This window comes from Paramormyrops kingsleyae, chromosome 2 (genome assembly GCF_048594095.1).
Source record: "Paramormyrops kingsleyae isolate MSU_618 chromosome 2, PKINGS_0.4, whole genome shotgun sequence".
NCBI classification, from domain to species: domain Eukaryota; kingdom Metazoa; phylum Chordata; class Actinopteri; order Osteoglossiformes; family Mormyridae; genus Paramormyrops; species Paramormyrops kingsleyae.
Window position 1 is genome coordinate 36435128 of NC_132798.1, and position 22909 is coordinate 36458036.

A 22909-nucleotide genomic window follows, 5' to 3' on the forward strand; every position below is an offset into this window, starting at 1 on the left:
TGGTTGATTAGATAATTGCATTAATGAGAAATTGAACAGGTGTTCCTAATAATCCTTTAGGTGAGCGTATATAAAACACAAGCAACCAAAACCAATCCGAAATCCTAAGAATAGTCGATAATCAGGCAATAGTCAAAACACGGGTAAATCAATCCAAGCCGAGCAACCAAAACCAAATCGAAAACCAATAGCGCGAAAGTCGCAAGCCAAAACGGGTCGTAACAGTAAATCCAAAAAATACAATAGCAAAAGGCAAAGCAAATCTTCCCTAACCAAAAACAAAAGTGAAACAAAAGACAAACGCTATCCTAACCCTCGCTAATCACAAAACAGGGACAAAAACGCCGTACACGCAGAAAACAAATGGCAGTCACTCCCTACAACCCTTATCCCCATAAACACACACATACAAAAAAAGAACATATATATATATAAAACACAAGCAACCAAAACCAATCCGAAATCCTAAGAATAGTCGATAATCAGGCAATAGTCAAAACACGGGTAAATCAATCCAAGCCGAGCAACCAAAACCAAATCGAAAACCAAAAGCGCGAAAGTCGAAAACCAAAACGGGTCGTAACAGTAAATCCAAAAATACAATAGCAAAAGGCAAAGCAAATACAAATCACGAGCAAGAGCTGGGAGATGGGGTGTGCAGGCGTCTTTTATAATCCGGGGCTGTTGAGGCGGGAAACGGGAACAAGGCGATGATAACCAGTAGATCCAGTTTTGGCACGGCTTGTGTAGAGAGATGGAAAATGCGGAACCGGAATCAGCAGCTTGATGGAATGGGATCTGATGGAGAGATGGACTGGACACACACACACGGACATAACAATAGATAAATGTAAGGTAATCCAAGCAGGGAGCAGAAATATTAAGTACAGATATTTTATGGGTTCCACTGAAATAAAGGTAGTTGATTATGAGAAAGACCTCAGTGTGTATGTTGATGCTTCCATGTCTCACTCTCGCCAGTGTGGGGAAGCAATTAAAAAGGCCAATAGGATGTTGGCTTACATTTCTAGGTGTGTGCAGTTTAAGTCAAGGGAGGTGATGCTACAATTATATAATTCCTTGGTAAGACCCCACCTAGAATATTGATGCAGGTTTGGTCACCATACCTTAAAAAGGACATTGCTGCCTTAGAAAGGGTGCAACATACGGCTTCAAGAATGATTCCTGGTCTTAGAGGAGTGTCTTTTAAGGAGAGGTTAGCTGAGCTGAATCTGTTTAGCCTCGAGCAAAGGAGACTAAAGGGGAACATGAACCAGGTATTCTAACAGGTCTGGATGCTGTTCAACCAAATGGCTATTTCAATATTAGTTTAAATACTAGAATTTTATGTCCGAAAGTGGAAATTAGCTGGAGAACATTTTAAAATGAATTTGAGGAAGCACTTCTTTACACATTGGAAGCTTAGGTGGAGAAGTGGTGGCCTCAACTGGTTTGGGTGCTGGAAATGGGCCAGCAACCTCTCCTAGGCTGGGCCCCGGAGGTGCGACGGCTACCTCCCCTGGGCAGGACTCTGGGGGCACCGGGTCAGGTGACAGTCACAGGCAACTCTACAGGCAACTCTACAGTGTGGTCCTGGAAGCCAGAGGGCAATTCCGCAGAGAGATCCAGAGAGCCTGCACACAATTCTGCAGCAAGGTTTGGGGAGCAAGCAGGTGATTCCACAATGAGTTTCGAGGAACCAGTGGGTGATTCCACGGTAAGTGGAGACCTGGTGCACTGATCTCCAGTGAGTGGCAGGGAGTCGGCAGGCTCTACCTCTGCGGGAAGCAGTGCTCTCTCCTTGTCCTGAAGGCTCCTGTGGATTTACCCTATCGTCGTTACTTACTCCAGGGAAAGGGCTTCTATCTGCCACTGCACCTCCTGAAGACGGACCATTCTCTCTGGGGAGAGATACATGGTTGCTTTGGCTAGGGATGCTAGATAAGCATGGAACAGGAGACGGCGGCTGGTGGCAAGCACCTGAAGGAGCCTCCTACTCTCTTTGTGGGGTGGTCAGGGGGTCATTGAAGCTGGGAGCCGGGAGGAGGGAGAGCAGGAACAAAGGTCTCCGTAGCAAGTGTTGTACTGAACTGAAAGAGCTTTTATTAAACTGAAGAACGATGACTTGAAATGAGTGGGATCATGGGGTTCATGGCAGGTGCACAGGAACATGGGAAGGCACAGGCAACACGAGAGTTTGATGTTAATGACAGGACCAGGAAACACAGGACTGGAAGCACTTTTCTACAAGACTGACAAGGGAATAAATGAGAGGCAGCTAGAGTGATTGACACAAGGGCAGGAATTGGTAAAAAAGGTCAAACAAATGAGTGCCAGGTGTGGCTCCCTAGAGCAATGCCAGGAAGAAGACAGGAGTGTCGTAGCAGGAAGGACATGCTATTCACATTTTTATTTTAAACACAGGTGGCATTGCTCTTGCAGCAAAATGTGAAATAGGAATGTTGCTGTTGTGTTAAGCCAGCTCTGTCTGAAAAGTGCATGAGTATGTTAACAAGGTGGGGAGGGGGGTCAGAAATGAATTTTGCGTGAATGGTCAGCCTGGGGGTAGGAAGGTGCCCTGCTCAGAGGGTACAGCACCTTGTGGTGGGGGGCAAGGGGATGGGGCTACTAAAAAGGTATATGAGGGAAGATGGATGGTGAAGTGAGAATAGACTGGTGGAAGGAGTGGTGGGACCGAAAAACAGAGCAATGAGGTTGCCCCCCCCCCTCCAATCATGCCCTACCTCCTCCTGCTTCATTTGATTCTGTCTGTGCTTCCCTCCCACTCACACAAGCTGAGAAATGAACCTGACCCCTGTGCTGCTCTCTGAGGAGCCAGTTTCCTGATGCTCCATGCTGTCCCTGGCTGGAGGCCAGTTCTCTAGTATCACAGTGTCTCCAGAGCGCCCCCAGTGACACTTTTCCCCTCATTTTCATCCTGTGCCTTCAATTCAGCTTAGCTGCGCATGACGGGTTTGTGCGAAACTGTGTTCCCATCTGCCTCTCATTTGCTCTGCATTAGTCTTAACGCAGTGTGAAAATGGTAGTAAGAAGAAGAGTGAGCGTCTTGCGAACTATCTGACTATCATTAAATCCATGTCCATTGGGACCTGACAAATAAATCCCAGCTGATTTCTTTCCTCCTGTCAAAACTGTTTGTGGGGGGGGGGGGGTCATTTTGCTCTCAGGAGCTCCTGGTCACCGTTAGGGAGTGACAGTCCACCAGGAGATCTGCCAACTATGCACTGATTTGTGCCTGAAAATACAGGTAATATCTGAGTTTATTTAAACACCAGGGGGCTAAGAGGACTGGAGTTTCTCATGACTGCTATAAAACAGAGAAGCTTGTTCTCCTCAAACGACGCTGCCTGGTGAGATGTGGAACACAGTTCAGTTAAAACATGTTGCTGTAAAGACATGTGAAGAGATATGCTTTCTTGTGTCAACCCCTTCCTCACTATTACACCGCTTTGCTTTGAGACAGGGCTGTAGGACTGGCTCAGACTGCCGTTCGGCTTACACAGGGCTCCGGGAACAGAGACGCAGCTGTACTGGGTGAGCTGTCAGGCCGAGCTTTACATCAGAGCACAGCAGTGCATCTGAAAGGCTACATTTGCTTCACTGAGCACTGAGTCCATGATTCATCATGACACAACCTTCTGTATACTGACATCACACCTGTACATGTGACTATTACCAGGTATTACCATGACTGAAGGCTTCAGGGTACTTTCAGTATTATTATGAATACTACATACATTGATGTTTAGCAGACCACTTTTACCCATGGTGATTTAACACTCATTTGTCTAAGATGGGGGTGGGACTGGACATCCCAGGGCAGGATGGGGTCAGCTGATAAGGACATTCATTCAGTTCAGCTCTCTATCCATCTTTCATAATCACTTATTCCTTACTATACCTGCATTATTTAGCTCACCTTCGCACTCTTGCCAATCATATAAAACTGGCTTCAGTGTTTTCTCTCGAGCCCCAGGATACTCACCCCTTTAATTATATACATCCCTTTAAATATATAACCAGCTATAATTAGCCTTAACAGTTCTTTTTAGCCATGACACTGATGGAAACAACACCACATTTCAACAAGCCAAGGGGCTGCCTCGATGTTCCCTAAACATTCGTTACAGCCAACTTGACTGTGCTTAAAGGAGCACTCATAGCCTGACTGTCTTTCTCCAAAGTACTCCCTGAGCTTTTTAGAAAGTCCCTTGGACGTCACATTTCCTGCCTGAGCAATGACTATGTGCACAGACGGGTGTATTTATTGTGAAGTCACGGGACACACTTATTGCGTCACAGAGAAATCACTGCAAAATGCTTTGTGAAGATGAATTCTGTGAATGTGGATGAGAAGAGGGTGGCCTGCGAGGGCTGAGCTTAAGCTGCGTTTAAGCTGGGTTTCCTCTGGGCATCCTGCTCTCCATGGTTTACTGATTCTAGTTACCAAATCAAGGTCTCCTGTCAATCAGTGAGATTGCCAGCGGGAAGCCTGCGCTTGAAAAAACTTGGGCAAATAAATAAATAAATAAATATTCAGACAGACGGGGGGACGAAGCCAACAGGGGCCAGACGGAAACTGAGGCCGAGATTGATGAGGAAGCCTCCTGTCGAAAGACAAAAGATTAAACGACACGTGCAGGCAGCAGGTGCTGTTGGTTAAACTTTAATTACATGATCTCTGATTCCCTTAATTGATATGGTAATGATGGTAATTAATGCAAAAATCTCCCCAATCCTGTTAATTTGTATTTATTTGATTATATATTGTGCCGATTTATTTATTCGGTGTTGGGTGTTGAGAGAGCCGGTTAGATGCTCTGAATGTTTTCCTCTCGGAGGATGACACTGCTGTAGAGTTCGGCTGAATCTCCCTCTTTCTCCCCCCGCCTCCCACTTGGGCTCAGAATGTGCATGAGCGTTGGGTCCATTTATAACTACATACATGCATCTGCTGTGCAAGACCCGACACTTTTTCTAGACCTGCCATGGCACGTGTGTTACATTCACAAATACAGGGGTGTGTTTTAGCCAAGATGCATAAATTTATTGAGGAAGACTGGCAATGCATGAAAAGGGAATCACTGGCACACACTCCTAAAGATCTCAGATAAGCATTAACAATGATTTCCAGCCTCTGCTAGCAAACTCTTCAAATAAACATTCAATATGTCAGTAATGGCAGGAGAGTGCTTGGTAATAATGAAGAACTCTGCAGGACTGAATCAATCAAATGTGCTGTAATTAGCCCAGCCATCCTCATGGCCTTTGTAGGTCTCAATAGTTGGTAGATAGATAGATAGATAGATGGATAGATAGATAGATAGATAGATAGATAGATAGATAGATAGATAGATAGATAGAGCTGCATTTGCAATGCTCCTTGAACACTTAATTGATGCTTAATTGGTCACACCTGAGCAGGTTATCATCAGGCTGGTGTGTCTATGAAATAGTAGATGTGAGTGTCAATGGGTAAAACACACAACTGCTTTCTAGCTTTGCTTAAGAGAGACATTTCATTTATCTAACATTACGGCTGGAAATTATGCTCAGCTAGATATGTAACAGAATAGTTGAAGGGGTTTGCAGCATTGTTGCGGCTCCATTACTGGGATTCTAATCAATCTGCCACGTTTGTCATTTTAGGTCTATCAGGCTTTTTCGGTATTTTTCTACTTGGAAATTTTACTTTTGCTCTGCGTATTGGTATATATCGGGTATGGCTTAGTTTTTAAAAGTTAAGTTTGGTGACACTTCTTTAGAGGGCACAAATAATGTGGTATTATGCTATTAGTATATGCTATCTATTAATTAACTACAAATAAAGTCTGTTACATACTTATCTCATGCTTGTTCTTCATTAATAAATCGTGATACACTTGTATCTAAAGCAGTTACTAGGCTATATTTAATTCTGTAAACCTTTGTGAACTACTGAAGGAACAAGTAACGAATAACACAAGTGAAATACTGATCTCATATGTGTTTATCATTAATGAATCGTGAAGCATCTTTTAGTAGCTACTATATTTATTCATGATTTGTACTTCAGTAGTGAGTTATTAGTTCTAAATATTTGTGCACCATCAAGTATGCAGTTACTTATTAATGCATTGAACCAAAAAAAAAAACTATTAAGTCTCTATCTTCTGGGAGGGACTGCCGTCCGTTTCTTGCCGTCTCAAAATATAGATTTATCTGATTTCCCCGAGTGCGGTGCAGTGTACGAGGATCCGTTTGCCTCCGTCCTCAAAGACCACTTTCAGCGGCTGCCCTTCAGCCCTCTCGCCAGCAGATGGAGCCACCCAGCTCTGATAGGCGACGTCTTTGCCGTTCCGAGCGTTGTAAATTAAAAATAAATACTGATTTAGTATGACCACCTTTTTGGTGTAAACCAGCAAAGGCAAAACATGTAAAGAGGTAGTGCCTCTTTTTTTACAGTCTTTAAGTATTAAAGTAGTGCATTTTACATAACTAGCTATGGTTGGTGATTTACTTACGAAAGAGCTTAGTTTGTTTATAGCCTATAACATGTATTACTGTAAAACGATCATTTTCAGTCCAGTCCCTAAATTTTCGAATGACTCCCACAGGAAGCACAAATGAATAGAAAGCTTATAAAATCACGATAAACCATTGCGATAATTCATAATGACAGAAGTCATAGCATTTTTATGCATTTCATAGCACGGAAACAGCGCTCCATTGTACAACCAGTCAGTCCCGAATCTCCCAAGTCGTGAATTTAAAATGCTCCAAGCTGATGATATTAATTAAGACTGACACAGTTATTATCCACTTACAACATAAATGTACCGGTTATACACCACAGCGGACCTGTCACCAAAACCTGGCATGTCCGTTTCAAAGAACCCGGAAAAGCGTATTCAGTCCAGCAAATTGTCCCTGACATTCATTACGATTTGAGATTTCTGTATTCTGACTTGGAGCTGTTACTTTATCAATGCCAACCTTTTCATTTATTTATTTACTTATTGGAGCCCCTTGCTGATGGTTTGTTGTGTGGTAACCAGGACCGTGAGAGACCGAAACTAACCGAGCGCACCTGCTAAATTATCATCGAAAACATTTTTCATGGCTCGTAGGAGGTACGGACATATTTTTTTATCCCACATGTGCTTTTTGCGCCTCTTCCCCCCTCCGTCCTCCCATTTCGGAGATCAGGCGGTTATTTCGAAGACAGAAAGTCTGGCAGGACGGAGACATCCTTTTGGGGATGAGAAATAATTTATCCTACGAAAGCCCCCCTCTGCTTTATCGCTGTAACACGCACCCCCCCGCTTCCTGGTTGAGGAAAGTAGAAGCACATGTGCGCTGCTTGGGTGGGGGTGTTTTCTGGCTTGGAGGGGTGGGTGGTTTATTTGATACCCTAACAGATTAGCGTGTGTAACTGCGCGGATGGAGCTAAAGGACGACCTGACACACAGGCGCCTTTTAAAAAACCACATCACACATCACTCTATAGCACAGATTTAAAATTCTTGGGCTGAGGATTAATGACAGCTCGAATGGACTCTAATAGCAGCAGGAAGTCATGATATATTGCTCAAAAACAGTCCGCTTAGCTTTCCCACCCCTTTTCCCAGCCACCTTATGACTTCCACATCCTGGAATATGGGGTAGAGGGGTATTGTGTGTTTGATTTATTTAACTATGTTTGTTTCAGGGCACCACTGTCTTGCACTGGTTGCCTCACACATAGAGGGTTGGGAATTTAAATCCTGTTCTGTGTGTATAGAGCTTGTCTGTTCTCATGTTCTGAGTGCCATGCTGTCCTTAATTAATCTAAAGATGTGAAATAGTCGACACTAAATGGACCCCATCTATGCGTGTTTGTGTCCTGTGATGGACTGGTATCCCATCCAGGCTGCACCCCAGCCCTGTGCCCAACGATGGACTGGCATCCCACCCAGGCTGTACCTCAGCCCTGTGCCCTGCAATGGACTGGTATCCCATCCAGGCTGCACCCCAGCCCTGTGCCCCGTGATAGACTGGCATCCCATCCAGGCTGTACCCCAGCCCTGTGCCCCACGATGGATTGGTATCCTGTCCAGGTTGTACCCCAGCCCTGTGCCCAACGATGGACTGGCATCCCACCCAGGCTGTACCCCAGCCCTGTGCCCTGCAATGGACTGGTATCCCACCCAGGCTGTACCTCAGCCCTGTGCCCCGTGATGGACTGGCATCCCGTCCAGGCTGCACCCCAGCCCTGTGCCCCACGATGGACTGGCATCCCACCCAGGCTGTACATTGTTGATAAGCGTTGCAAAATGTTTTGGGCTAGGGGCCCCATGGGCCCCCTGCACCCCAAGGGCCCCTGGGCAGCGGCCCCGCTGGCCCGGTCCGTAATCCGTCCCTGGCTGCACCCCAGCCCTGTGCCCCACGATGGACTGGTATCCCACCCAGGCTGTACCCCAGCCCTGTGCCCCGTGATGGACTGGCATCCCATCCAGGCTGTACCTCAGCCCTGTGCCATGCAATGGACTGGCATCCCATCCAGGCTGCACCCCAGCCCTGTGCCCCGCGATGGACTGGCATCCCGTCCAGGCTACACCCAGGGACAGATTATGGGTTGTGTGGGCCCCTGGGCAAAACGTTCGCGAGGTACCCCCCCCCCCCCCACCACCACCACAACCACCACAATTCAAGGGCCCTTGGCAGCCAAACGCCCTCCCTCCATGTTTCCATCAGAGGCCCTATAGGGTCAGGGGCCCTTGTAGGCAGAGGATCAAAGAATGTAGGCCCTCTGAAATAGACAAACGAAAATACATTGTTGATAAGCGTTGCAAATTGTTTTGGGCTAGGGGCCCCACAGGCCCCCTGCACCCCAAGGGCCCCTGGGCAGCGGCCCCGCTGGCCCGGTCCGTAATCCGTCCCTGGCTGCACCCCAGCCCTGTGCCCCACGATGGACTGGTATCCCATCCAGGCTGTACCTCAGCCCTGTGCCCCATGATGGACTGGCATCCCACCCAGGCTGTACCTCCGCCCTGTGCCCCATGATGGACTGGCATCTCACCCAGGCTGTACCTCCGCCCTGTGCCCCATGATGGACTGGCATCCCACCCAGGCTGTACCTCCGCCCTGTGCCCTGCAATGGACTGGTATCCCATCCAGGCTGTACCCCAGCCCTGTGCCCCGTGATGGACTGGCATCCCGTCCAGGCTGCACCCCAGCCCTGTGCCCCGTGATGGACTGGCATCCCGTCCAGGCTGCACCCCATCCCTGTGCCCCGTGATGGACTGGCATCCCGTCCAGGCTGCACCCCAGCCCTGTGCCCCACGATGGACTGGCATCCCGTCCAGGCTACACCCCAGCCCTGTGCCCCGCGATGGACTGGCATCCCGTCCAGGCTGCACCCCAGCCCTGTGCCCCGCGATGGACTGGCATCCCGTCCAGGCTGTACCCCTGCCCTGTGCCCCATGATAGACTGGCATCCCGTCCAGGCTGTACCCCAGCCCTATGCCCCATGATAGACTGGCATCCCGTCCAGGCTGTACCCCAGCCCTATGCCCCGTGATGGACTGGCATCCCACCCAGGCTGTACCTCCGCCCTGTGCCCTGTGATGGACTGGTATCCCACCCAGGCTGTACCTCAGCCCTGTGCCCTGTGATGGACTGGCATCCCACCCAAGCTGTACCTCCGCCCTGTGCCCTGCAATGGACTGGCATCCCGTCCAGGCTGCACCCCAGCCCTGTGCCCCGCGATGGACTGGCATCCCGTCCAGGCTGCACCCCAGCCCTGTGCCCCGCGATGGACTGGCATCCCGTCCAGGCTGCACCCCAGCCCTGTGCCCCGCGATGGACTGGCATCCCGTCCAGGCTGCACCCCAGCCCTGTGCCCCACGATGGACTGGCATCCCGTCCAGGCTGCACCCCAGCCCTGTGCCCCGCGATGAACTGGCATCCCGTCCAGGCTGTACCCCTGCCCTGTGCCCCATGATAGACTGGCATCCCGTCCAGGCTGTACCCCAGCCCTATGCCCCATGATAGACTGGCATCCCGTCCAGGCTGTACCCCAGCCCTATGCCCCGTGATGGACTGGTATCCCATCCAGGCTGTACCCCTGCCCTGTGCCCCATGATAGACTGGCATCCCGTCCAGGCTGTACCTCCGCCCTGTGCCCTGCAATGGACTGGTATCCCATCCAGGCTGTACCCCAACCCTGTGCCCCGTGATGGAGTGGCATCCCACCCAGGCTGTACCTCAGCCCTGTGCCCCATGATGGACTGGTATCCCATCCAGGCTGTACCCCAGCCCTGTGCCCCATGATGGACTGGCATCCCGTCCAGGCTGCACCCCAGCCCTGTGCCCCGTGATGGACTGGCATCCCGTCCAGGCTGCACCCCAGCCCTGTGCCCCACGATGGACTGGCATCCCGTCCAGGCTGCACCCCAGCCCTGTGCCCCGCAATGGACTGGCATCCCGTCCAGGCTGCACCCCAGCCCTGTGCCCCGCGATGAACTGACATCCCATCCAGGCTGTACCCCTGCCCTGTGCCCCATGATACACTGGCATCCCATCCAGGCTGCACCCCAGCCCTGTGCCCCATGATAGACTGGCATCCCGTCCAGGCTGCACCCCAGCCCTGTGCCCCGCGATGGACTGACATCCCGTCCAGGCTGTACCCCAGCCCTGTGTCCTGCGATGGACTGACATCCCATCCAGGCTGTACCCCAGCCGCTGAGGCACAGAGCTGACCTCTACCGGATAATGTATCGACTTGTTTGTTTTAAAAGTGATTATTTCAAGGTAGCATATAAGGGGTCGTCACCAGGAATGTCAGGGTGATGTTTGGTAATTTCACCCTCCTGCTAATCTCCCATTCTGATCCCTTTCCCCGTGTGTTGGGCCATGTTATATAACACATGTTAATGATGACAGTTTTGATGAAATGTGTGATATTTTGTATTATTATTTTTGACTCTCCTGCATGAGAGGTTTTGAGGAACTATTTTGGAAGGGAGTTCTTTTTAAATGTGGCTTAATGTGTCTGTATCATGAAATTCGTCCTTCATTCACCACACAAAGATGCTGCAAAACTTCCTGCCGACATGGTGGGCAGAGGTGCATGTGGGTCCTTCCGCTCTCTCCTCCCCAAAACATGTAAATGTACTTGGTGAATCTCTGGGAAATATTACCCGAGGTCCAATCCATGAGTCCCAGTACTGAATTCGAGTCACGCTTTGTGACCAGTACTCTGCATCTGTTAGGTATTTTGTGAAGCATCTGTTCACTTTCAGGCACCACCCACCAATCAGGGCAGGCAGATGACCCAAAGGATCATGGGAATCATGCCATGTAAAGTCGGGGCCTCCAGCCCATTCTGCGGCACTCTTACATTCATACACATGCCTAAGGGTGAGATAGAGCTACCAAATCACCTAAACTGCATGTCTTTGGACTGCAGGAGGTATGGGGAGGCATACAAACTCTGCAGGGACCAGATGGGGCCAGATTCAGGCGTGTCCTCCAGGAGCTGCAAGGCAGCAACACAACCCGCTGAGGCACAGAGCTGCCGATTAGGGGACGTATTAATGACTCCAACTAGGGACGCCGTCATGGGAACAGGCTCCGGCAGCGAGGACAGCAATGCAGGGGAGATCATAGCAGGTGGGCAGACTAACGTGGCAGGATCAGAGGTCTGCAGAGTGAGCCGGGGGCAGCACCAAGGCACAGAGCCAGCTTCCTCTATCCAACCCTTTTGGAGAAGGTTGGGTTTTTAAAAAACCTTTGTCTTAAATATAGGAAAATTATTACCACAGCTCAGGACCAGACAAGAGTCACAGCAAGGACCCGTCTCTGTCCCCCCCCCCCTGCCCAACCCCCGCCCCCAGGAGAGGACAGTCAGGCCTTCTGAACATATGGGCCTAATCACATACACAGAACTGGTTACGTGACAAAATTATTGAACACAGAAGCATATTTGTCCTTATTTGATAACTTATTAGATGTCACATAATGTTCCCTTCCAATCAGACCATACAAACCAACGAATCACTCAAGTTCCCAGACAAACCAAGAGCCAGGGGGGTCTCTGTTGTTTTGGGGGGGGGGGCAAAATCCTTTATAATTGATCTGCTGAAAACCACATGAAGGTGATTCTTTTGGCTTTCTTTCTCCCTGTTAAACATAAGTTTTGGATTCAGAAAGGTGACAGAGTCATATCATCAGTACTCATATCCACAACAGGAATAATGAAGTTACAAGTGTGACATAAATGAAATACATAATTCCATGTGTATGTGTATCATTTTGCCATCCATGTAGCACACTGAAGAAAGATAACAATATTACCAAATGTGGGGGCTTTATGGTGGGTACCCCAGCCTTGAATAATGTGTTTCAATATGGGGGGTGGGGGGGTGTGCTGGTGATGGATGGCCCTACAGCAGCAGGGTCAATTAGCCAGGGCCAGTTCCAGTCTGGGCCCCAGCTCGAGCCCAGCCCCAGCCCCCCTGGCTGTCACCCGCAGCAGCTGTAATTAATCACCAGGGCCGGCGTCTGCCCACCTTCATGGCGTGTCTTCAGAATGAGCTGGTACTCGGGACTAGACTAAATTAGACCTGTTTCATAGCTGATTAAACACATGATAAAACCCGTTGGATGGCTCTCTACTGAGTTAGTTTAGCAAGAAGGCCCGGTGTGTCATTTTGGGAATCTTGCGTTTAGGTGTCACACACCGTGACCTTCTCTGAGGCCTGATAGCTGTCTGTCCAGCGAGCCTTTTGCAGAGGAAGGCAGGCTGAACTCTGGACTCGGACGAAATTGTGCTGTCGTTACGGCAAAGTTGTTAGCTTTCGTTTGTTAGCTTTTTAGCTTGTGTTTGTTAGTTTGAGTTTATTAGCTTGTTATCTTGCATTTGTTAGAGTTTGCTAGTTTGTCAGCTTGCGTTTGTTTGTTTGCGTTTGTTAGCTTATTAGCTTGCTTTTGTTAGTTTGAATTAGCTTGCTTTTATTTCCCCGGCAACCGTCATACAGTTCTTCAATTCCTGCCACTTTGATGTTTATTTATTAATTTTTCCTTCCCTTTGACTATCCATTGTATTGTCATATCTTTCATATGAGACCAACTGCACCGGTCTCTGATAATCAGTGTTTATTTGTTATTTAAGTGCTGAGCTAAGGCCCAGCAGCTTGGCCGAGATCTCCGAGGCCCGTGTGGATGTCAGAGGAGGCCCATGGTGGCCAAATTCTGAGGAGCCTGGGGGGGTCCCACTTAAGGCAGCGTGGGCGGTGGCGCCAGAAAGGGGCTTGAGGTGGGGGCGATGTGGCACAGTGCAGCTGGCCTCCAGTGAGCGCCGTCACCATATTTTGGGCATGAGACACTGGGGCAGGGAGTGCCACCTTTTGTCAGGACGCTGTTTCACTGAGTAGAGGGACAGCACACAGATGAGGACCGGGGGGGTGTGGGGGTCCCGAGGGGCAGCTCTCTGTCTGTCCCATCTGCCACCCCACTCTCCAGGCAAATTGATACCCGGGGGACGTAGGAGGTGGGGGTTGTGGGGGTGGGGCTCTTTTAAGATGGGGAGAAGGGTGGTAATGGATAATGGACAACAATGCAGGGGATTGTAATGTTATTTGCGGGAAGGGTTGGGGGTTGGTCCCAAGTGAGTATACAGATATATGCTTATATAGCTTCCCCCTGCCCTCAGCGTGAAAACGGCTCTCCTGTCAACCAGAAATATTAAAGTGGATCCCCGCCCCCCATGTGAGGCCTAATGTCAGCTATGACCAGGCCATACTAGAGTAGCCACAGGGCTAATTGGGTACATAAACACAACATTTCCCCTGAGAGGGCACCGTAATTGTTGAGAATTTTGCAAACCCCCCCCCCCCCCCCCCACAAGAAACCCATTCCTAACGGCCAGACTCTCCTAGACTAATTTCTGTGTTTTAATTTGTGGTTATCCACCTCTATAAACAGCCACACTCGAAATGCAATTATCTCACCCCGATTCACCAAAAAAGTCTTGTTTTGCAGGCAAGCCCTCAACCTGTAAGTTTTTTGGCAACAATTTCCAGAACCTACTCTGTGTTGCATGAGTGTGTGTGTGTGACTGCAGCACACCAGAGCATCACCTCAGAGTGGTGAAAGATGATGGGAGCAGTCCCGATGCCACGAGCAAGCATATGGCTCCTCTTCTGGCAGGAGGAGCGGAGGCCACCTGACAACAAAGCCAAATTTAACTCGTCACATTAGAGAGACATGGACATATAGATGGAGAGAGGGTAAGAAGGGGAGGGAGGGAGGAACAGAGGGAGAGAGAGAAAGAGAAAGAGGGACAGAGGGAGGAAGAAGGATGAAGAGGCGGGAGGGAGTAGCAGGGAGTAAAAGAGGGACTGAGGGAGAGGGAGGAACAGAAAAAGAGTGATAGAGAGAGGAAAGGAGAGAGGGAGGAAGTGAGGGAGAGAGAGGGAGGAACAGATGGAGAGAAAGATAGAGGATGAAGAGAGAGAGAAAGAGAGAAAGTGAGGAAGAAAGGGAGAGGAAGAGAAAGGAGGAGAAGGATGAATAGATGGAGAAAGAGGGAGGAAGAGAGGGAAGGGGAAGAGAATGAGGAGGAGAGGGAGGATGAATTATGAAGAGAAGAAGGAGGGAGAGAGGGAGGAAGAGAGAAAAGAGAGTGAGAGGAAGAGAAAGGAGGAGAGGGAGGAAGAAGAATAAAGAGAAGGAGGGAGAGAGGGAGGAAGACGGAGGGAGAGAGGTAGAAGAATGAAGACAGAAAGGAAGAAGGAGGAACAGAAGGAGAGAGAGGGGGAGAGGAATATTGAATGAAAAGAGGGAGAACGAGAGGGATGAAGAAAGGGAGAAAGGTAGAGAGAGGGGGAGAGAGGCAGAGGGAGAGGGAGGAACAGACGTGGGTTGCAGCTAGAGACGTCCAGTTCAAGTGCCACTTGAAGGAGACAGGAAAAAAACAGACAGTAAAAGGAAAGACAAAGGAAAGAGGCTCCGTTAACTTTGTGAATTCGCTTCCTGGGGGCCTGATCACCCTCTCTGTTCGTCTCCAGTTCTGTGCTTGTGGCTGTCATACGAGGTGTCTACACATTTCCTGGGCGCTTTGAAAGCCGCCTGGCCTCGTTTCAGGCACGCACACCAATGGACACAGCTGCCCGGGTCGGCATCCCCACTGCATGCAGCCTCGTGCGGATTCCAGTGTGCTGGCACGCATGTTCAGACACACACACATACACACACACACACACACACACTCTTCTCCCACCTCTCCCTACACTGTGTTAATGAAACAGTTGCCAATTGTTGGCATAATATTATTACTTGATCCAGAAGACCTGGTAATTAAGTGCCCTCCTTTACCAGTGCTAATTACACTAGCAAGGAAAAGCAATTAGAGGGAATGAAAGAGTGAGCGAGATGGTGGAGAGAGAGAGAAAGAGAGGGGGAATGGGAGAGAGAGAAAGAGAAAGTAGCTATTAACGTCACACACTGGCTGACCACTATGTCTTCCCAATACAAATAATGGCAACTGGAAGTGGAAGGACAGTGTTTTTTTTATTCTGTCATATTAAGGGTGAAATGTTCATACTCCAAATATTCTATATATATTTATGTATACACTGAGCAGCCTGTCCATTGACTTGCTAGTGTTTCCTGGCCCAGCTAAGCGGGTATAGAAAAGAAGAGTATAGATGGATTGGTTGATCTTTGAGAATGCCTGCTGAAAAGCAGCTTCAATTTAACATTACTCCCATAATTCATTGGCTCTTTGTGCCTGAGGATTACAGACAGGGGATGGACTTGGTTTAGGGCAGGTGACGGTACCAGGGGGCTGAGCGTGGAGTAGCACCTCAAGCAGCAGAATCACGGGCCCAGGGGCTCGCGCTGTTCCCAGATCAGTACGAATGATGGCCGCAGAGGACAGCTGAAACTCACTTAGCTTTTGCAATATGATTTGAGTTTTATTGGGTGAGAAAAATTACATTATTACGCTATCAGACTTAGAAACCACATCCTGACCATCTTCCGAGCGGCGTTGTACCACCTTTGTATGAAAGATTTCCTGAAAAACAAGTTTTTGCTTGTATCAGGTATTTTAAAAACATACTGAAGAATCGGGACCAAAAATATATAATGAGGATAATAAATGCTTTTCAGGAATGCCTTTTTCCTACATAAAATTAAACGAAACAAAACATTTTTTAAAAGTGTCCTGAAATATCATGCATATAAGAAAACCACCCAGAGATATACATCTTATTTTGGTACATGGTCTGTTTTAAAGGGAAAACCATGTTTCTCGTTTTTGCCCAGAACAACCTGTGACCATGAATTGATTTTAGTGTCACCCAAAGAAGCGTTTGATAAAATACACATTCAAGTTTGTACCCTTAATTACCAATGTTCTGACTGTCCTAAGATTTGCCCTTTTCCTTTTCCTGGTATAGCATGAGAAATAGTAATTATAATGGCAATATAATAACATAATCATAATATAACAATTGCAAAGAAAGTTTATATTATTACTAAACCTAGCTATAACAATAAGTTAAATTGGTTGTGTTTTTTCTTAAATAAATTGAATATATGAAATAAACCATCTGCGATGTTTGGAGGATTCTGAGTTCATGGAGACGGGAAGTACACCAGGGGGCGCTGTTATCTGGAATGTAAGTCACCCGGAGACACGCCCCAGGAATGGTCTTCTTGCTCTGCCAGCGTCCTCTCACGAGCACAGACCAAGTCCTTCAAAAAAAGCACCCCAAGTGCAAGACATTTGTTGGTGCATTGGGCAGCCTGAGCTATGGTACAAAAAGGGCTTGGTGAGTGACTGGAAATCTGCCACCATTTGCATCATGGGAGGGAGGAGGGCATGCTGGCCCTGGTTGGGGGTTACTTGAGCTCAGAGGGTAGCTGTGTTCAGTGTCGGTGAGGGGCACTAACGACCCCGTCTGAGAAGTCCTCTGCCTTCCATAAAAACGTCCTTCAAGCTCGCCCATAATCATGCACTGTGTCACTGCTCCCAGCCCCCCTTTGTGGGTGAACAGTGCGCCCAGTGGTCTGGAGGACTGTTACACATGTCCCATTTTTCCAGGGCAGGATGCAGCCCGTCAGTTCATGCTTTGGCCGTCCAAAGCATGTGGATACTAGGAAGAGGGAAGGGGAGACTGGAAGAAAGGAGCAGGTCCGTGAAGTGATGTGGAGATATGGGCATATCCCGCTGCCGTCACCGCCTCCCTGGCTGAGGGGGAACACTTTTTGGTCTGGAAAGGGCAGGAGGGAAGCTGGTGGTCCTCTACATGGGGGGGACAACCAGGCCTGTCATTGCTGAAGAGGAAGACAAGGAGGGTCATTAGATTTATGGATCTTCTGCAGTTGGTCTTATATACTGAGATACTGATAACAGGGAGTCATGGAAGAAAACAGCATCAAAAGGTGTCGCTGTGTGCCTTCAATCACTGCCTGGCTTAAGCAACAGGGCTCAATAAAATTTGTGGTGCTTTTCCACTGCCACCAAGAATCGAACCGTACCCGAGTCATACCCGTGCCGTACCCGAGTCGTACCCGAGTCGTTCCTGAGCCGTACCCGAGCCGTACCCGAGTCGTACCCAAGCCGTACCAGCGCCGTACCCGAGCCGTACCCAAGCCGTACCAGCGCCGTACCCAAGCCATACCTGAGTCGTACTCGAGCTGTACCCATGTCAGACCCGAGCCATATCTGCAGTGACGTGACCCTGCTTACTAGGGCTGAAATCGTGACCAAACCAAGCTGGTTGCATCACCACCATCTGACTGGACAAAACGCATGGAGATACTGGTGTTCTGCGCATGGATTATCAGAAGGGAAAAGAGCATATTCTATATATTATTCATTATTAGTAGTATTGCACATCTCAATGTATTGATGCATTCCTCATAACTGAAAACTTGATAATTTCCAAAAATTGCTATGGAACAGCTGAATGGAATGAATTCGTAATGCAAATAATGTAAACTATAAAGTAAAAAAACTGTAAACTATTATGTACACCACGTGAACAGTAAATAGGCATCTCTTCGGTTTTACATTACTGTTGCTCTCCAAACCCAGCAATGCCTTTATCGAGCCGACCCGTCTGCAGTGGAAAACCAAAGTGAGCTGGAACCGCGCTGTAACTAGTCTCTCTTCATGGTATGGCTCAGTTCCCGCATGCCAGTGCCATTCCAGATTTGACAGTACACAATGTTCCCAACATAGCTCAGTAAGAAACAGTCTAACCTCACATCTCCATGGCTGTGGGTCTTGTTTCCACTCTGTGTGTGTGTGTCTGTGTGTGTGTGAGTGTGTATATCTCAACAGTCTAAGCCATCACAGTGATGACACCTGCAGCGACAGTAACAGTCACCTGATAACTCTGCATCCACTCTGTGATTGGCTGATGAAAACATGATATTCTGTGTGGCTTTGGAAGAGGATCAGTGTTGTATGTGGGTAGGGGTGGTCAAAGTGTAGGTGGGGGGGTACCTCTGAAGCCGTTGCCCCCAGAGGCGGTGCAGGCCGGGGAAGGTGAGCCCTGGGGCCTCAGCACGGGTGCAAAGGCGCTCTTCTGCTTGGCGGCAGACGGGAATGTGGAGAATGGCAGCAACGAGGAGGAGGAGGAGGAGCCAGGGATTGTGGGACTGGAGGGCATGACTGCATGGGCGAAGGGGAAGGGAGATGGGGGCAAGCAGTTAGTCACACATCACCGTCGAAAAAAGGAAACCAGCCTCACATCCAAACCGGCCCCATTTGGGATGGGGTGAGAATCACTCGCGTCAAGCGCTGGGGAGAATTACTGGCTTGTTTTAGCTCTCAGCGGCACGGGCAAGCGGAGTGCCGGCTTTAACAAGGCACTTCCAGGCAAAGGCTTCCATAACATTTAATTAGCTGCTGCCTGATTAATCAGAGTGACAGCGAGCGGGAGCAGGAGGCAGGGAAGGGGAGCGGAGATGTGAGACGGGAGGGGTGGGGGGGGGGCGAGGGGTGCTGGAGGACTGCGCTAGCAGGCACTTACTTCCATATGGGGAGCCCGTGGGGGACGCGTTGCTGAAACTGGGCGAGCTGGGCACTCCCAGGCTGGCCATGGGCACGGAGCCATAGCCCCCGCTCATGCCCCCGCTGGCCCCATACCCGGACTGCTGGGGGGTGGAGGCCGACGGGTAGCCTCGCGGGGACAAGCTGCTGGAGTTACGGATGTAGCCTGCAGGAGGAAGGTGGAGGTGGAGAGGTGGGGTGTTAGAGATAGAGGCCACCCGGCTAAGACCGGCTCGATTGGTCAGCCTGCTGCCGTCGCCGTAGCTCTTAGTCTCCTACGGGAGCACATTCTGCTACCCTATCCTACATGAAAGGTCGGGTTTAACGCCTCATGACAGTGTCAGTGTTCAGGCCTAAAGGAATCAGTGTTTTCCACGCGTCGTCCAGATTTTTGTGAAGGAGCCACTGTCTGCATGGGGACACCACTTGGAGATCCTTGCCATGGCAACCCGAACACCAAGTATGGACTGGAAAGCATCAGCAATGCCCAAGCCTGCAGTAAACCCGAGACATAAACCCAAAACAGGTCCAGAGGACTTTCCAGGACTCCACAGGTCACATTCCCCAGGCATGTCCCTCCATATCTGTTCTGAAAAACCCTGCTGACATCAGGGAGAACCTGCCCAACTTGCTCACTGGTTATACAAGAACCTCAAACTAATCTCAGGGCAGCCTTTCTTGTCAGCTGCTTAATTTTCCCCATAATGTATCTATGCAACAGTTGCAGAACATTCCAGAAACAGCTGGAATGGTCTGCACTGTGAGTACGCTCCATTTGCAGGACCCGCTTACCCTGAGTGGCCTGTGCGGGCTCCCCAATGCTGACACCCAGCTGAGACGGGTACGAGCCCAGGCCCATGACACTGCCATGTGCGGGGGAGCCAGGGAGCGCCTGCAGCTGGCTGTGGGGGCGCGGCACACTGTACAGGGCTTCTGCGATGTCCGCTGCGCGCTTCAGCAGCATGTCCTGTAGGGGGCGCCAGAAATGGACGATTACTCCCACGAGCCATGTTCACTCTTCCCATTCAAATGACAGTTCATATTTCTGTTGTATTAGTACAAATATCTTCTAAATGCTTACATCCAACACTCTGGAATTTGGAAACTCTTGAAATATAATTCTTAGAGAGCTACAGTGTTATGGATCTGGTTTTTTATTCACGGTGGGATGCAGTGCATTGTGGGTGTTACCTGGTTACCATGGGGGTTCCCATACAGGGCCTCAACCAAATCGGCTGCTCTTTTCAGTAGCATCTCCTGCAGAGTCAAAGTGAAAGAGAATCAGCTGACCATCTGTGTGTGTGTCTGTGTTTGTATTCATATCTTTGTGGAGACTCGCTATTCACTTCTATGGGAAAAAACCCTAATCTAAACAATAACGTCCTTAACCCCTACCCAGACCTAACCTTAACCATGAGTAACCAAACAAAATACAAGACATTTTTAGTTTTTTGATTGCAGTCATAGATTTTTATAAAATTGAGTTTCCCATTGAATGGACTGAAAAGGCGGTCAAAATAACAAGTTTTTAACACATTGTGGGGACATTTGGTCCCCTGAATATAATATAAACATAACCCACGTGTCTGTATTTGTCTGTGCGAGTGTGTGTGTGTGTTTGTGTGTGTGTGTGTGTGTGTGTGTGCATACTAATATCCCGCCCACATGTGTGTGTGTTTCCTATTAGTATGCGTGAAGCTGGTGTTCGCATGAATCCTCACCTTGGCCAGCTTCTCAGGGTCCCCTGGGTGTCTGGGGATGACCTTCTGGAGGCGCTGGAAGCCGTAGTCGATGGTGGGCTCGTTTAGGGCTGGCCACGCACACATGCGCACACAGATGTATCATATTAGACCAAACACATTGTCTCTGTGAAAATTAAGCTGAAAGATCCATCAAAAATCCACCATCCACCTTCTGCCAGCTGAACACTCGCAGCGTTAATGAAGCGTTTGAAAATCCGGAGTCGTGTTGCAAAAACCAACAACACGGGATGACTAGTAACTCCGCAACCTTTCTGGAGAAGTGTTAAACTTTCAATCAATCACTCCTACCATGTTTGTTAAACTTCACTTGTCAGCTTATAACTATTTCAGATGGTGGATCTATACTATTGAGTGAATTTCGGCCCTTGTGACAATAATTTCATAAATGATCATATTTACATGGTATAAAAACAGCGATCATCCCCTACAGTCCTCCAGAGGTACAATGTGCTCTTACTGAGGAAGCATTTAGCTGCTCTGTGATTTCGGCGATTACTATGGCAACGCTCACCCGTGTAGATGAAGCGACCCGGCGCTCCCTTGCAGAACTGCTTGGACTTGTAGGAGAGTGTGACCTCCACAACCCCGGGGATGTGCCGCGGGGGTGTCTGGACGCGGATGGCGTGGGGTGTTATCAGCTGTGGGGGGGGGGAGGTGGGGTGTGTTAGGGACAGTCACTTAGCAAAGTGTTTAGCCAGCCTGGAGGTTTATTTGGTGGACTCTCTACAGAAGAAGCTGTCGATAAGTAGCTAGTTCAAGGGTGCAACAAAGGGTTCTCAGCAGGATAAGATTTGATAAAATGTATGTGATAGTTACAAGGAGATTGGAGATCCAAGCTAAACACCCTGCATGAGTGCTGGCCTCTCAGCTGTCTGTGATGCGGGAGGACTAGCTTGGTGCATTATGGGTAATGCACACTGCGCTGGAGAGGCCTCAGGATGGGGGAGGCCTCAAAGCCCTGAGCTAATGTGTTTGTCAAGCTCATCGTGTTGCCTAACGCTGCTGCCTTTGACCTGTAATCACCTCGACTCATTAGTTGGCAGGGATAGGGCTGGGCAGGAGGGTAAGGTCAAAAACAGGGTGAAACTGTACACCAGAACAAGAGGTTTTTGTCCCAGATTTCCTAGCTGTCAAGCAGATTTGTCGTCAAGGAACAGATTTGAACAGTTTGTCCCTCCAGGCGGCCTGTAGCCCGGCTTGGCCACTCACCTCACTCCACACAAGCATGCTGCCAAAGACCACCTGCAGGCCGTCGAAGAAATTCTCCCCGATGACGATGACCATGGCGCCCCCTGTGGTCCAGCCCTCGCTGGGGCTGATGGCTTTGATGCAGGGTGTGGCTGTGTGGGGGTTAGCAGTTAGCACCAGATCCTTTACTCAGTGTCACCACTGCTAATTGCTAACCTGCTTCTAGGCCACATGGCTCAGTGTGAAATGGCCATTAGTCCATTACTTGCTGCTCAGGCCACCTTGAGACCGTCCTGCCCCTGGTTCTGGCTGTAAACTGCAGCTGTGACCTGTCCCCCCCCCCGCTGCCCCCCTGCAGACGCCTTACCGTACTCCAGGCCGCTGTCCATGCTCTCGCCCGGCTCCAGCCTCCGTGCCCGCCGCCCATGCTTGGAGTTGTTGTGCACAAACATGTTGTCGGACACAGCCAGGACGTGGCCGTCGACGCTCACTGTGCTGGACAGGACCACCTGTGTGGCACACAGTGGGGGGGGCTTGGTCAGCGTGTGACACAGCACTGGGCTCATTCTCCTGCACTGCATGCTGTTGCCATTCCTGCCACATCTTCACCATATTAAAACTCTCACAGACAGGATTTCTTTCCCATATCGTGGGCTTCACACATTCAGCAAAATATTGCAGCCCTATATTTTGATTTGATTTGATTTCCATTCGATTTCCGGTGCCAGTAAATCTCTCTCCTCCCCCAGTAAATCTCCCACCCGGTTTTCACCCCACACGTGTTCTTCCCGTCTCTCACCATCTCCTTCCTTTCCCTTCCCTCCCTCCCCCCCCCCATTCTTAGCCCCATTCTGTCCTTCCTCTCTTCTCTTATATTTTAACTGTGCAACAGAATATAGCTGAC

General features: G+C 49.3%; 1 protein-coding gene across 2 annotated transcripts in view; it reads right to left on the minus strand.

Annotated features, from left to right (window-relative positions):
• Positions 1–15936: 15936 nt before the first annotated feature.
• ebf2 (EBF transcription factor 2) overlaps positions 15937–22909 on the minus strand; it is a 31238-nt gene continuing 24265 nt past the window's right edge. For both annotated transcript variants that reach the window (XM_023796072.2, XM_023796071.2), the window contains exons 8-16: positions 22373–22514; positions 22027–22157; positions 21329–21455; positions 20776–20864; positions 20246–20311; positions 19847–20021; positions 19035–19220; positions 18506–18673; positions 15937–17328 (exon numbers count right to left, since the gene is read on the minus strand). In XM_023796072.2, coding sequence (XP_023651840.1) covers positions 17297–17328; positions 18506–18673; positions 19035–19220; positions 19847–20021; positions 20246–20311; positions 20776–20864; positions 21329–21455; positions 22027–22157; positions 22373–22514 — 1116 coding nt within the window. In that variant the 3' untranslated portion in view covers positions 15937–17296. The remainder of the gene's footprint in view (positions 17329–18505; positions 18674–19034; positions 19221–19846; positions 20022–20245; positions 20312–20775; positions 20865–21328; positions 21456–22026; positions 22158–22372; positions 22515–22909) is intronic.